This window comes from Leptonotus elevatus, chromosome 3 (genome assembly GCF_054856555.1).
Source record: "Leptonotus elevatus isolate MCC_2025b chromosome 3, RoL_Lele_1.0, whole genome shotgun sequence".
Lineage (NCBI taxonomy): Eukaryota > Metazoa > Chordata > Actinopteri > Syngnathiformes > Syngnathidae > Leptonotus > Leptonotus elevatus.
In genome coordinates, this window is record NC_141241.1 from 14,220,147 (window position 1) to 14,234,902 (window position 14,756).

A 14,756-nucleotide genomic window follows, 5' to 3' on the forward strand; every position below is an offset into this window, starting at 1 on the left:
AGCCATTTAAAACCCATTCCTGTGAAATTCTCCATTATTTTCATTCTAAATTCAAAGAGTTCAGATTATTTGGAACATTTTTGGATTTCAGCATTTCAAGAATTTCCATATTCCCAAAATTCCCTACTCGACACGCGAAAATTCCTGATAAAAAAAAAAATATATATATATATAAAATACCCACATTAGACAATGGCCCACACGTCGCAAACCGGAAACGGAATCAAAGTTGATGGGTGAAAACCCGGAAGTCGGAAGTCCGGCCTCCTCCGTGGCATATAGTCCATACATACAACATAACAATATCCATCCATTTTCGTAACCGCTTATTCCTCACATGGGTCTCAAGGCATAACAATATCCTTACTTTAAAAGGAAAAACTTTTATATTAGAATGTCTTTTTCTGATCATGAGTTAAATTGGTTGCCTTGGTTTGAGTAACAAATTCCATTGAACTGAAAACATTGGGAAAAAAATATGAAACATTAAAATGAGCCATTAGCTTGCAGTATTTTCTGCTGAAAGTTGGGGAGTCTTTGTAGGCTCGATACTGTCAAGGTGCCCTTGAGCAAGGCAGGTTCAGCAGTGCTTATATGCCTCGCTGAGGCTGACATCTTACCTGCATGTGTGTGAAGTGCAACACAAAATACTTATAATAAAACATGGTGTAAATTGAATTTCCCCTAGATTACAATTAATACAATACATTTAAATATATGTGGGAATACAACAAGACACGTGGTTTGCAGAGAATATTCCACACTTCCAAAAATAGGCCCATATTTGAAAGGAAGTGAAGTAAGCCACAAGTGTGGGGGTTTCCAGAGCTCAAATTTCATTACCACTGCACTACGCTTCTAGACGTGCTGTTCTCCTCTCTGACCAGTAGGGTGGGACATATGACAACCACGGGAGACGCGCGTGTGTGTGTCTGGCTAACAACCCAAAAACTAGACCAAAAAGAATGATCCCCGAGTAATCAACCTTCTATATTTTTGGTCTGTAACTCTGCCACCTTCCCGTAAATCCAGCGATTATACAGGATGAACTGACTTTTAATGTAAATTCGATATGCATCCTCTACGTTATACAATGTCTTATTTTTAGGCCGTGTTTCAGTATCGAGTGTTCTGCGATGGATACCCATGGTCTGGCCAATACAGTCAGCTCACAAACATTCACTCTGGGTTGAAGACACTAAGACAGAGGAAAGAGACATGTTGGAGGCTAGCAGGGCTGCGGAGCAGCGCATCTAGACGGGGGTACGTCCACCCTTTCCTAGATGGGCTACCTCCCCCAAAGTGGAGGGAGACACATTAGAACTGCGTAGCTCTCACCCGAGCACGGCTTGATATTTCTGGATGTTCATATGGTGGATTCCGTTGACGTTTGCAATGTGGGAGATGGTGGCGTTACCGAGGGGGAGCTCTCCCTTCCTGTCGTCTAGGACAAGATGGCAGCAGTGCAGGCGAACTGTGCATGCTATGGATTTATAAATCCGTAACATGTTCAGAGAAGCCCTGGATTATATTTATTGTGACTCTATGTGAAGGTAAGTGGACGGGGGCGCATTGTGTGCGATTTAATTCACATTTTAAAACCAGTTTGCCCGTGACGTAACACTGCCGTAACTTACCAACAAACTTGGCAAGCGCGTCTGGTTGGTTTTAATCACACGATCTTGACTTTGTAGTCACGGAACAATCATTCTGCTTAGATAAACTGTTTACTACTTCACGTGTAGGAAAATTCATTGTAGGCTTACGGGACTGTGACGTTGGTTGTAATTATTAACGCGAATGTGCTGGGCACTCTTAGTGTTTTATTTCTGTGTTGTCATGGGGAGCCGTCAATTTATACATCGTGATGACAGTAGCAATTTCTACTACGTAGATGAAACGAACTGAGTAATTTGTGATTCGTTAATGGTGTCAATCCATTAGTTGTTAACATGGCTCATAAGACGTCAACAGGCAAGTTAGCACAAACACGGAAGACCTTTGAGCTCAGCGAACCATTGAGAGTGCATACATTCGCTTGTTATTTAATCAAATCCTGCATTCAAATAACTCGACCCTTAATATTTTTCTATTATTTCCGAGCTATTGGTTTTAGTAGATGTAGATTTTCAGGATATAAAATAATATCTACGTGACTTAATGGTTTTCTATCCCGAACACCTGTTGTTTTTGTCTCACACTCACTGGCCACAACATTAGGTACACCTAATGAGTCTCAATTCAGGATATGGTAAGTGGTGGTGTTTTCCGTCAAAGCTTTTTCACTTTGACTGTAGTTATGGTGTCCCTGACTGAAAAGTGAAAGCCTTATAATTGTATAATCATCTGGTCATATTATCACGCACACACACCATTGTATATTTTTCAAGAATGATTGAATTTGCTTTTTGGAGTCATGTTGTGGTGGCCTGTAAGAAACGGTACACGTATAGTCATGGTGTAATATCACAAGTTTCAGAAATTATTTCATACGTAGTATTTCTATACACTTTTATTTAAGAATTTAAGAAGATATACATCGGGTCACTCTTGATGTCGGACCCTGTGTTAAGAAGGGATTGAGTGAAAATTAGCATTTTTGATACACATTTTCAGTCAAATCCGGTATCTACGCTAACCTTTTTGTACCGGCATTGCTAGTGAGATCAATTGAAAAAGTTGGCCGTACCCTTTTTTGGTGGAGTACAACATGACTATATTTATAGTTGTCTTAATAGGTATACCGTTGTTTCGTGTGATGTAAAGATTTACAGTCACTCAAGATACGATATTTGGAAAATATTTTACTGTAACAATAAGTTTGTCTGCAACAAGCAGCAGCTGAGAAAACAAGTTGGTTATTTTATATAATTTAAAGCAAAACTGTGGCATGTTCCGGGCGAACACTCTACATCCACACTGAAGTGGGGAAGATACATGCTGAGGCACAGTCTTTGTTAAAAATACAAAAACAAACAAGTCAGAGCTCTTTGTACTCATCTCAGCATTAGTGGAGCATGCATGATGTCGAAAAAGCTTTAAAGACAACATAGAACAAAAGTAAAGGCTTTGATTTTATGTGAACATTATTTTGTTAAACTCTTAAGGGCCGCTCTTTTGGGATGGATTTGTCTTATTCAATTAAGCTCGCTTTGCCTTGAAGTCCGAAGACATGTTTCTGTTGCTACTTTGCAGCCGCACCCAAAGAGGTAGCACAAAGAAGAACATTGGGTAGGGGTGCTAAATGAAAGTAAAATCTCAGATTTAGATAACGAAAAAATTTATTTAGATTTTTATTTTTACTAACGAAAAATTGGATTTACGTGTTTTTTCCCTGATGTTTGTGCTTGTCGTCCCCTCTTACTCTGCTGATTTCACAATTACAAATATTGCTATATAAATGGCGGTGGTACATGGTACGGTGGTGCCTGAACGTACGAGTTCAAAATCGTTCAGCCCTACTCGTTAAAGTTGAAGACTTGCTAATGGCTGTATTGTATCCTTTGGCTCCTGTAATTTCATCCAATTTTGTTTCAAGATAATCCTTCTCTGCTTTCCCATCAGTGCTCGCTGCCTCACCATGGCTGACAATGGAATGAAGGCTGGTCCTCCTGTTAACATTCTCAAATGAGCCTCAGCTGCCTTTAAACAACTTGTACATTGAAGTTCCTTGGGTCTGCTAACGCAAATCAACGTATATGGCTCGTGCCTTCTTGCACATTAGACTCTTTTAGTCACAGTACATCCCACAAGCTGCCTCTCAGTCAACCACACCAATAGCAGCTTGTCCATCTTTTCATGGAGCTTTGTGTATAGCTTAGAAATGATTTGAACACCCTTGGCTGGCGCTGTAGTCTTTATCGACTCTTTTTGCTTTAGTCAGTGTAGTACATATTGTTAGAAATGCTGTGCTTGTACTTTTTGCCAGGTTGACCACAAGCACACTTCATATTTTTCTATAGTTTCATGCATTACTTCAGTGGCCATCATCAATACAACCATAACAAATCACGCAATGACTCATCTTTGAATTTTTTTTAAGTAGAGGCATTTGCAAGTCAATGTACCGCTGTACTTATTTGTGATCTGTCATCTAAAGCAAAAATGCAGTTTGGCTGTTTTTTTTTTTTTAAAAACTAGGCCAAAAGTTTAAATTAGGGGTCTAACGGTTCACAGAAGTCACGGTTCAGTACGTATCTTGGTTTTGGGGTCACAGTTCATCAGGAAAAATCACCAAAAAGTCCCAAGAGCATCGTTCTTGGTTTATTTTCATTGACTTTTAGCAGACAATAGTGAAGTGACAGTTTGTTCAAGATAGTGTCATTTAGAACTACCTGAGATAACTTGGTATACGATGCAGATCACCACTTAAAGGTAATCAAGCTCTATTCTATCTACCTGTAAAAAAAGTTGATCTACAATCATTGTCAGAGAGAGCTTTTCAGTGACACAGGAAATTCATCCATTTGTTGTTAGTCGTCAGGTGCAGCGGACAACTCCTCAACTGCTCGTGTGCGCCTGTACAGGGCCACCACTGAGAGGCTTTTGTGCGCACGGGATGGGGCATTGAAATAAGACTCGAGCACATTCAATAAATATTTGAGGCCTGGGTCCTCTAGTATTGCACATGGTGCATAGTTGTTGAAATATTGTACAGTAATAGCTAATATACTTGGCCCTGTCTGCTTTCAAATCTATCTAATGGCTTCTTAAAAAATGTGGGAAAAAATTGTTGGACAGTTCGCTTTTCTTCTGTCTGGCTTCGGTGATCGACACATCTGGAATCGGATGATGCTGTCTAATTTTCATTAGCATGTCTGACTGTTGTTTCATATCGCATAACTATTGCCCAACACCGACACACTGTCCTCGTCCAGTCCACCACTCAAAATTCCATCGCTATTCTGCTCGTAACGGGACCTTAAATTTTTCCACACCGCTGATTTAATTGAAACCGGTGGGTCGTCGAGCTCCTGTCTGTCATCTGAACCCGTCCAGCTTTTCTTCCTCTTGTTTTATTGTTTATTGTCGGTTGGCAAACTTTTAGGATCATTACCACCATCTTGAGTTCTAGTGCAGCTACTGCAATGAATATGACATGACGTGCACTGACCTGTGACATACAAAGCAAACACCGTTACGCCTCTAGTTTCAGTAATTTTTAAAAAGTATTTGAAAGTTTCAATTTTTTTCTGTCGTTTTATGTTGTATTTGTAAATACAAAGAGGCTCTCTGTTAATATTTTCCCAGGCTTGTTCCAGTTACATTTTTATCCTTGCTTCATTGTTCCTTTTAGTAAAGGGCTGCTCTTTTCATACCCCACTGTGTCTCAAAACATTTATGGCCTTAAAGCAGAAATTTGTTGTTTTTAATCTTTTCATCGACAGTACACTCCTGTCTGCGGCCCATGTATCACGTTGTTTAGGTTATCTATAGCAAGGCTTTCAGGAGGTGACATAGGACAGTCATTTAATGAGTCTGACACACCTACTGGGTCTGCAACCTGTACTTGTACTGTGTTTGCACATAAAGAACTGGTTTCTCAGTAACCTTTTTCTGCATTTAAGGTGGAAAATATAACAGTGAGCGACATGACAAGCTTAGAATTTCTGTGGAAAGCTGTGCAAATGGGTGGAACTGGGAACATTTCCACCAAAAGTAAACATTCAACATTATTTATAGCACAGGACAGGCATAGTGTTTATTTGAAGATCAGTTGGATAATTTTATTGGAATACCCACTATATTTTTGTGTGAAGGAATGGGTAAGACTGTTGATCAAGAAATGTTACTTGGTAATAAATTATGTAGAGGCCAACTAGGAGTCATGATTTAATATTAATCCGAGTAATTTTACATTTTACTACACGTGACTTTCCACTTACTACAGTTGCTGTAGAAAGTGAGAGTAGTTGCAACTGCCATCACTTAAGTTTCACATTTATTTTTCACTTTCTCTGGTCTGAATCAGTTGGTGACAATGCCATTTGAGTAGAATGAGCAAAACTGCAGCTACTGCCAATGGTAGTTATGTTCAACTATATGAGGAGAGCAGACCGTATAAAAAAAAGAAACCGGTAGTACGACTAACAACTCTAAAATTGCAAACCCTCCTAGCTCATTTAGGTCAGCAGTATAGGAGCATTTTGGCTACCTGGTTGAGAACGGAAATGGCATACTACTCGACAAGACCCAGTCTCAGACGATATCTTGTCACGTTTACAGTACTGACAAATTAATCTAAAATGACAAGAATCTCATCTGCGCTATACCATAGCAAATTAAATCATAATCCCACTGAATTGAACCAAATCGAGTCTTTCCACTTTAAAAGCGAACCATCCTTGAATCGTGTCGCACCCAATGTATCGAGATACGTATCAATTCAACTTTTATTGGACAGATGAACACAGTCCTAGTAGAATGTAATCCGGCAGAAATTTGTTTTAGGGACTAATGAATGAAGTGATTCACTTGCGCTTCCGAGAGTGATTAACACGTCGGTGGTAGCAATGGTGTGTACTGCTTACACCGAGCAATTATCTTATGATGGTCATAGCAGGAACTTGAAAATATACCCCACACGCTATGCTTGGTGTTCTTGTCATTATCCAACCAAACAGCCAGTGCCCACCTAGTGTGAGATTCTTACGAGGCCTTTAACGGTTCATAATTAGAGGCATGACGTGTCAGCAGTGTTGGTTTAAAGCGTGACGATGCCTCTTGGTTCCAGCTGTCCCTTTTACACAGATGCCACTTTATGCTGTGTGTCCTTCCATGGCCCAATGGCAGAACATTCCGTCCGTTTTTTTTTTCAGTATTGACTGTGTATGAGAACTAATCCAACAAGCTGAGGACTCCTAAATGTTAGTCATGAATTCACAATTGAAATGCCATGTGCTCACATTCCTTGGAAAGTAGAGAGGCTTTTGAGCAAAGATCTTTTTCACGAGACTTTGGTGTTGTTGTGAGGTCACTGGGCTCTGAATCTTCGCAGCGTCTCCTGTTGAAAGGAAGAGGCGTTGCGAGGACAAAAATGCCCGCTATTATTTTCAGATTTGGCCCTGACTTTGGCCTTCACAATGGTATGCTGGAGTCACGGCATTATATGGTAAATGATAGACAATCTGTTTTTTGGGGTTTTGGTCATTGCAGAAGCCGCGCTCAAACATGCAAACTCCACATGGTTTCTGTGCATATTAAAAGATACATTATTAATCAGACACACCAGATGAAAGGTTAAGAAATAAAAACACATACTATACTTTGTGGTAAAGCCGCCTTCATGCTTATTGTCACTTGTTTTTATAATCTCCTCTTTATCATGGAGCTGAACTATGCTACATTTCTTTCTCACATGTTCAAGTGTTATCTGCAGTGAACACAGCAGTCTTTGTCTCACTTTGAATCGTGAAGTCAAACCACAAGGCTAGAAAAATTGTTCAGGTAGTGTATTTGTATAGCTGGGCAATTTTGCACCTTTCAGATGTTTGTTTTATTTCCTGTTAATATTATTGACTATCATTATATTATATTAAATTTAGTTTTTCTTACTCAGTACCACTTGCTCGTCACAGACAGGTGCCTAGTGTTAATTTGCTTCTTGTGTTAAATTTTGAGGGGACTACTGTCAAAGGTCACCAGTGAGTAATTACCTTGCAGCTCAAGGTTGGTGGAAGGCTGTAATGCAATGCCACAGTTTGAGCCTCATGGTTGACCAAGGGAGTATCTGGGATCTGCTCATAATAATAGAAGCAGCTGCCATTCTTTTCCCTTCCCACCAATTACTGCCCTGTGCTTCATGTGTTGTTTCTAACATCTCAATGGAGGTATATGGAGTTTTTGTTGATGTGAGCATAGGAATCTCTCTGCCTGGCTGCTCTTCCAGTGTTTTGGATGTGACCTTCTGGGTTGTCCAAAAAAGGAGCCTTTGTCAAGGTTTTATCGTGCTGGGTGCTGAGATATTTGACTATGGCTGTATGGTATGTCCATTACTTTTGGCTGTTTTTAGTAGTTCAGACTTTAGTACAACCTGAATAAAGGTAATAAGTTCTACGGTCTTTTAGAGTGTATCAAATGGAAAAAAGGCAATAAACAGGTTTGTGTTTTTTTGTTTTTGCTTTGCATAGAACACAAGCACAGTGGACCACAACCCAATTAAGATTAACAAATACTATTAATTAGGGCCAAGCGAAATGGCCTTTATTCTCCCAACAGAAATACCATTTTCATTTAGTTTTTCCGCTTCTCCTTAGCAAATGACAATGACATTATTCAAACCCAAGTTTCACTTATGTTAATTAGTTTTTTCCCAACACTTTTTCTCTAGTGAGAATTAACTTCACATTTTCACAGTCACATTTTTGAATAACCGTTGATAAAAGGGTCAGAAATGTGGCTAAATATAGCCTCCGATTCGCTATGCAATCACTCTGCTATCAACGTTGATGACTCCACTTTTGCAGACAAGCTCAAGCTTTACTAAACCAGCTCCTGTTTGCCGCCATGCTGTTCGTGTAAGCAGTGCACGTCAGTGGGGATGTAAAGGCAGGTGCGAATAAATAAACAAAAAAGCACCCAACAAATGAACTTTAATCAATCCATAAAAGTGATTAATCAGTCTTTTTGTTATCCAATCCAATCCACTTTATTTCTATAGCACATTTTATAAACAAATGTTTCCAAAGTGCTGCACATTAAGATCCGCACATTATCATACACATAAAATCTAGTAAAACCAACTATAAAAATAAAAACAATCAATAAAATAATAAAATACAATAGGTAAAAGAATAAATTAAAATAATTAAAATATTTATTTTTGTCTGGTTGTCGTTCTCCGATGCTTTTTCTCCCCATTGGTTGCCTGGAGACATGCAAGTAGGATGTATTGCAACCACAGGGAAAGGTCAGGCAAACCTGTGCAATGTTAGTCATCTTCTGTGTGGAGGTGTTGGTGGGCCTACAGTGGATGGATGTGAGTCGAAAGGTGCTCTCAAGCACTCCGCTGCAGCTTGTTCTCTTAGTAGTGATGAGAGTGTAATGATGACAATTTCACACCACAATTACAAGTATTATCACAATTGCTAAAAGAAATGGAAACAAAAAAAGTTAACTTTTTCCATATTAGAAAATATTGTAAAAACCAAAAGTTAATTGTAGATTTGAAGACCACACCTGTAGTTCACTTTCTCTGGTCCGAATCATGACGGTCTTATAATCAATGTCTGTGTCCCCGACTGTTTTGGTCTGTAATCACCAAATTCCAAATGTCATAACATACCATGTGACATCAGTCTCTTCTGTTGTTGGTCAAATGTAAACAAGAACAAGACTACTGATAAGCGAGTAGTAAACAATAAAGTAGTGCTAGTAATAAACATAACTTGTTCTCTCAGAGTTGGAGGAAAGGAAACCTGATTATGCTTTTCTCTTCTTTACAATCAGCTTATCTGTAGACTCAACTTTGTCAATGTTAGACAACTGTGTAAGTAAAAATACAAGGAAATCATTCAATAAGGAGTCCTGAGAGATGTTTTAAAAATATTTAGAAGCAAAATATCTTAAAATTAAATCTTTATGCACCCTGATGTGTGTTACTTTTTAGTTGTTATTTTCCAATTTATGGAGCTATCCATCTGTCCATTTTCTATAACACTTAGCCTAAGTATGGTTGCTCTAATTAAAGGGATACTTGACTCATTGAGCCATATTCAGCAGTAAAAAGTTAATATTTTGTCCAGAATGAATTTGTTAACTTGATTATTTTTCATGTACAATTAATACCTTTTAAATACTAATTTTTCCACTTGCTGTCGACTGAAGATGACATCACCTCTGCTGAGTAGGTGGATAATGACCAATCATGGCTCAGTTTGCTGACCAAACCCAGAAAGCAGGTGAGTCATGATTGGTCCTTACCTACTTCCTCAGCACAAGTGATGTCATCTTCAGTCGAAAGAAAGTGGAAAATTGTATTTATAAAGTAATCAATTGTACATGAAAAATAATGATGTTATCAAATTCATTCTGGGCAAAATAAAACATTTTACTGCTGAAAATGGCGCGATGAGTCAAGTATCCTTTTAAATACTAAAATGATATTCCATGGATTTGTGTTATTGACCGCCGTTGTTTTTGTCCCCTTTCACTTACAGGTATGGCCTCACAAGTCTTGGTTTACCCACCACACATTTATCAAACCCAGACAAGTGCCTTTAGCAGTGTAAAGAAACTCAAAGTTGAGCCCAGCAGCTGTGTGTACCATGTGAGAGCACATCCGCGGACGTATCTGAACAGGCGAAACCTTGGTATTGTGCACCCGACGAAAGCCTGCTCTTTCTTGAGCCAAGACTTGACGGCGGACGCGAAAGTGTTTGGAGGACAAGTGTACCCTGTGAAGACCGTGATTGTGCGGGGGGTCCAGAGACAACAGCCCGGGAAAAAAGGTGGGGGATCCGGCCCAGCTGCGGCCCATCAGCAGCAGAGCACAGGGGTTGTCCACAAGCAGGACCAGGATCATCATCAGCCTAAGAAGACAGTCACAGCAAGTGGAGGCAGCAGTGGAGCAACAGGGGCAGGAGGAGGGGGAAGGGGAGAGGGCTGCAGTGGAGGAGGTGAAGGTGGTGAAGAGGAGAAGGAGGAGGAGGAGGAGAAGGGTGACAGAGAATCGGACTGTGGAGATTTGAACTCGGCTGACTGCTCTCAGCGATGTGGACTGAAACGTAAAAGTGAGGATCTGGATAATCGTGGGAGCACCATGCAGATTGTGGAGGAACTGTCAATGTTGCCTGCCATGTTGCAAACAACGAATGTAGGAAACACAGCAGCAGCAGCAACTGCGCCTGCGGCCGTGGTGGCTGGAGGGGGGACTTCCAAGCAGGTTGCAGGACCCGTGGGTGTTGGTGCAGCACGGGGCGCGGGAGGATGTGACGGCGACTACCAGGTGGTTCAGCATGAAGTTCTTTGCTCCCTGAAGAATACTTACGAGGTGCTGGATTTCTTGGGACGCGGCACATTCGGACAGGTTGTAAAGTGCTGGAAAAGAGGCACGGGCGAGGTAGTGGCCATCAAGATCCTTAAGAACCATCCTTCATACGCCCGACAAGGTCAAATAGAAGTAAGCATCCTTGCCCGTCTGAGCGGGGAGAACGCAGACGAACACAACCTGGTGCGAGCCTTTGAATGCTTCCAACACCGCAGCCACACCTGCCTTGTGTTTGAGATGCTTGAGCAGAACCTGTATGATTTCTTGAAGCAGAATAAGTTCAGTCCGCTGCCCCTGAAAGTGATCAGACCTGTACTACAGCAGGTGGCCACGGCTCTGAAAAAGTTGAGGAGTATGGGTCTGATTCATGCAGACCTCAAACCTGAGAACATTATGCTGGTGGATCCAGTAAGGCAACCCTACAGGGTGAAGGTGATTGACTTTGGCTCAGCCAGCCACGTGTCCAAAGCAGTATGCTCCACGTACCTCCAGTCTCGGTACTATAGGTGAGTGAACACTCTTGACAATTATTATGACATTGATTGTTTTAACAATTTACTTAAGTGCAACTGCAAACTGTTTTACTAGTATCATTTGAGGGTAAAACTTAAGGTTAAAAATGTCCTTCCTCTGGCAAAACAAGGAAATGGCTCCCATGCTTGCACAACATCCTGCCAACTACAGAGCCACATACTACTAGGGTCTGAAAAAAGTGACGCCGCAGTGTTTATTATAAAATATTTTTCAGGCACTATAGCCTGGGAAAGAACTTGTGTTCTGGAAATAAATGGGTTTAATCATTGATTTATTTACTTAAAGCAACACTAAGGAATTTTCAGTTTATGTTGATTATGGCGGCACCATATGGACAAAAGCAGTAATGTTATGCCTGAAGGAAGACCACATTTCCCATGAAGACAAAGCGCATTGCGTCGTTTTTGAGTTCACGGCGAGTGAAATCAGGGCCAATGTTGATCCTTGACTGTCCTTTTATCCAGGTAGCTTCCCTTTTTTCTTTTTTGTCTCCTCAGACAAAACCGTTGTTTTGCAGCTCTGCCAGGAAAGCAGTAATCATGCGTCAACATTCAAATTGACTTCCGTCTTTGTAACGAATGGGTAAAGGGGGAAGTGACGTATGCCATAAAGCAGTCAGCACTTTTTTTTTTTTTTTTGTGTGGCAGTGTTCCTTCCATCCTCCTTAAAGTTGCTTAGTGCTAGTAAGAATGATACAGACCCCCTCAGGCTATGGCAAAGGTACTATTCAACTAGTTTTAAGTCAATGTTTTATTAGAAGAGTTATGAAAACATTTTATTAAGGCTGAAAAGTTCCTCAGTGCTACTTTAATGCATGAATTTCCAAAAGGATTTATTATGACTTTATGGTAGTTATAATTTTCATGCATCGATTATGTGCAAGCTAACCCCAACATTGTTTCTGTAACTAGATTACGTGAAGAAAGCCTGGCCAAGGAATTACTAGATTACAGTACAGGCCAAAGGTTTAGACACACCTACTCATTCAATACATGTTTTATTTTCACGACTATGTATATTGTATATTCTCACTGAAGGCATCAAAACTATGACGACAACTAACGAACACATTTGGAGTTATGTACTTAACAAAAAAAGGTGAAAATAATCAAATAAATACATAAATAGCCACCCTTTTCACTGATTACTTTTTTGCACATTCTTGGCATTCTCTCGATGAGCTTCAAAAGGTAGTCAACTGAAAGTGTTTTCCAACAGTCTTTAAGGAGTTCCCAGAGGTAAGAATGTCAAGAGTATGCAAAAAAAAGTAACCAGAGCACAGGATGGCTATTTTAAAGAATCTATCATATAAAACATGTTTTCAGTTATTTCACCTTTTTTTTGGTTAAATACATAACTCAACATCAGTTCATACATATGCCCTCAGTGAGAATCTCCAAAGTAACCAGTCATGAGAATAAAGTTAAATGCAATGAATAAGAAAGTGTGTCCAAACTTACAGCCTCTACTGTATATTCCTTCGAGGTAGTTTCACGTTAATAGCCAAAACTATTATTAGCTGTGTAATTATTTTGGCTTTTTAGTTGTGGACATCTGAGGTTTTCACATCAAAGACGAGACTCGTGTTTACCTGAACTGAGGCTACACGCAGGTGACATTCATTTGGCCAGTTGGGAAATGTGTAGTGTGTTTATTTTCCCAAGGCCTTGCGGGAACCTGATGTACCAATTCTGCATGCACAGTCCTGCTTGATAAACAACACCACATACATATTTTACGTTGGCTTTTGGTGTTTTGCTGGCAGCATGCATGCTCACAAGTACCAAAAGCGAGTAATGAAATGAATTAATAACAACGTACAAAATCCCCTTAAGATCCTTTTCTGAGAAGCAAGAAAACAATAGAGGACGTTTGTTGCCTAAATACTCCTCCCCAAACAGATACAGTGCATGCTTAATACATACACAGTACAGCAGAATGTCTGTCAATGCTGTACAATTCCGACAAGAGTCCCCCCCCCCCCATAGTTACACTACATTGAAAGTATCCCAAAATTGATTGGTTTAATCACCGTGGACATATCCACACATGAAGTGTGACTTATGAGGAGGAGGGTGCTTTTTCTGTCCTTAAAGTTTCTGTTTCTTGCATGTGCTTTGCTACACAAACTTTTAAATAATGAGGGAAGAATCTAGAGATGTGACCCTCACATCCAACATCATTGACCTTTGACGTCACTAATGCTCTTCTAGATTAACCAAAATCTTGTAGAAAGGCCCAAGTCAAGATGTTCTTCCGGTTTCAGTTCCTGCGGTTATAGTCCATAGACTTAGAGTTAAAAAATAGAATGGTTTGTACTTTGCTCTACTTTTGTAAGGCAGGAAGTGAAGAAAGCAGCTGCTTGTCAACGCTGTCTTTTCAGCGCTTTTGTGACCATTCATGACATTCTGCTGCTTTATTTTCATATGCTGGTGCATACAAATAAATGTGGCTGCAGTTAGCAGATAATATTTTAAGGTGTACAAGTTGTAAAATTTATATTGAAAGGCAACCTGGATGACAGACAAGGCAATCCATTTGACAACTTAGAAGATGTAAAAGAGAGCCCAACAAAAAGCTGTCCTCCAATCCCAACAAAAACTGAAATATTAGTGAAATCAAATGACTACTGGTACATGGCTATGTAAAAAAGCTGTTGCAATAAAAACACACAACTGTGCCTGCTTTGTGGAAACCTTGCAGAGCATACATCAGGGGGGAAGAATGTTTAAGCATGTGAGTAAAGAACTGCTTAAAATAACTCATGGGATGCTGACCCGCGTGCTTCTATAGATGGTTAAGCAGCTAGAAGGAAATGAAAGGAGAGCTTGACGATGCAAGTCACTTCTCACTTAATTTACTGACGAATCAGTGTGTTTTGTCCAGATTTGGATCTGCTAGAACTCAAGTTTAAAGAGAGGAAAATATAGTAAATTTGCAGTTAAAAGTGTTTTGGGTTTGTTTAAAAAAAAAAAAATGTAAAATGTATTTAATTTCAAGAATTGTCTTCTGTTTATATTTACACGCAGTATGTATACATTTTTGACTTTCAGTCCGTATGGATTCTGTATTAAATTACTGGAAAATATTTTTAGCTATGTTTTTTTTTTTGCGAGTAAATATATATATTTTTTAAACATTCTAACTGTACTCCTCTGTCAGAAAACCTGCACCAAAAGGCTAATACTATATATAGCACACCATATACTAATTTCACAATAAATGCCTACCTTTC

The 14,756-nt window shown here is 39.7% G+C and overlaps 1 protein-coding gene across 3 annotated transcripts in view; it reads left to right on the forward strand.

Annotated features, from left to right (window-relative positions):
- Positions 1–1,197: 1,197 nt before the first annotated feature.
- hipk3b (homeodomain interacting protein kinase 3b) overlaps positions 1,198–14,756 on the forward strand; it is a 39,011-nt gene continuing 25,452 nt past the window's right edge. For 2 of the 3 annotated variants that reach the window (XM_086070793.1, XM_086070795.1), the window contains exons 1-2: positions 1,198–1,553; positions 10,158–11,493. In XM_086070793.1, coding sequence (XP_085926919.1) covers positions 1,481–1,553; positions 10,158–11,493 — 1,409 coding nt within the window. In that variant the 5' untranslated portion in view covers positions 1,198–1,480. Of the gene's footprint in view, positions 1,554–3,026; positions 3,232–10,157; positions 11,494–14,756 lie in introns of those variants that run through there. The other variant, XM_086070794.1, reaches the window with a different exon arrangement.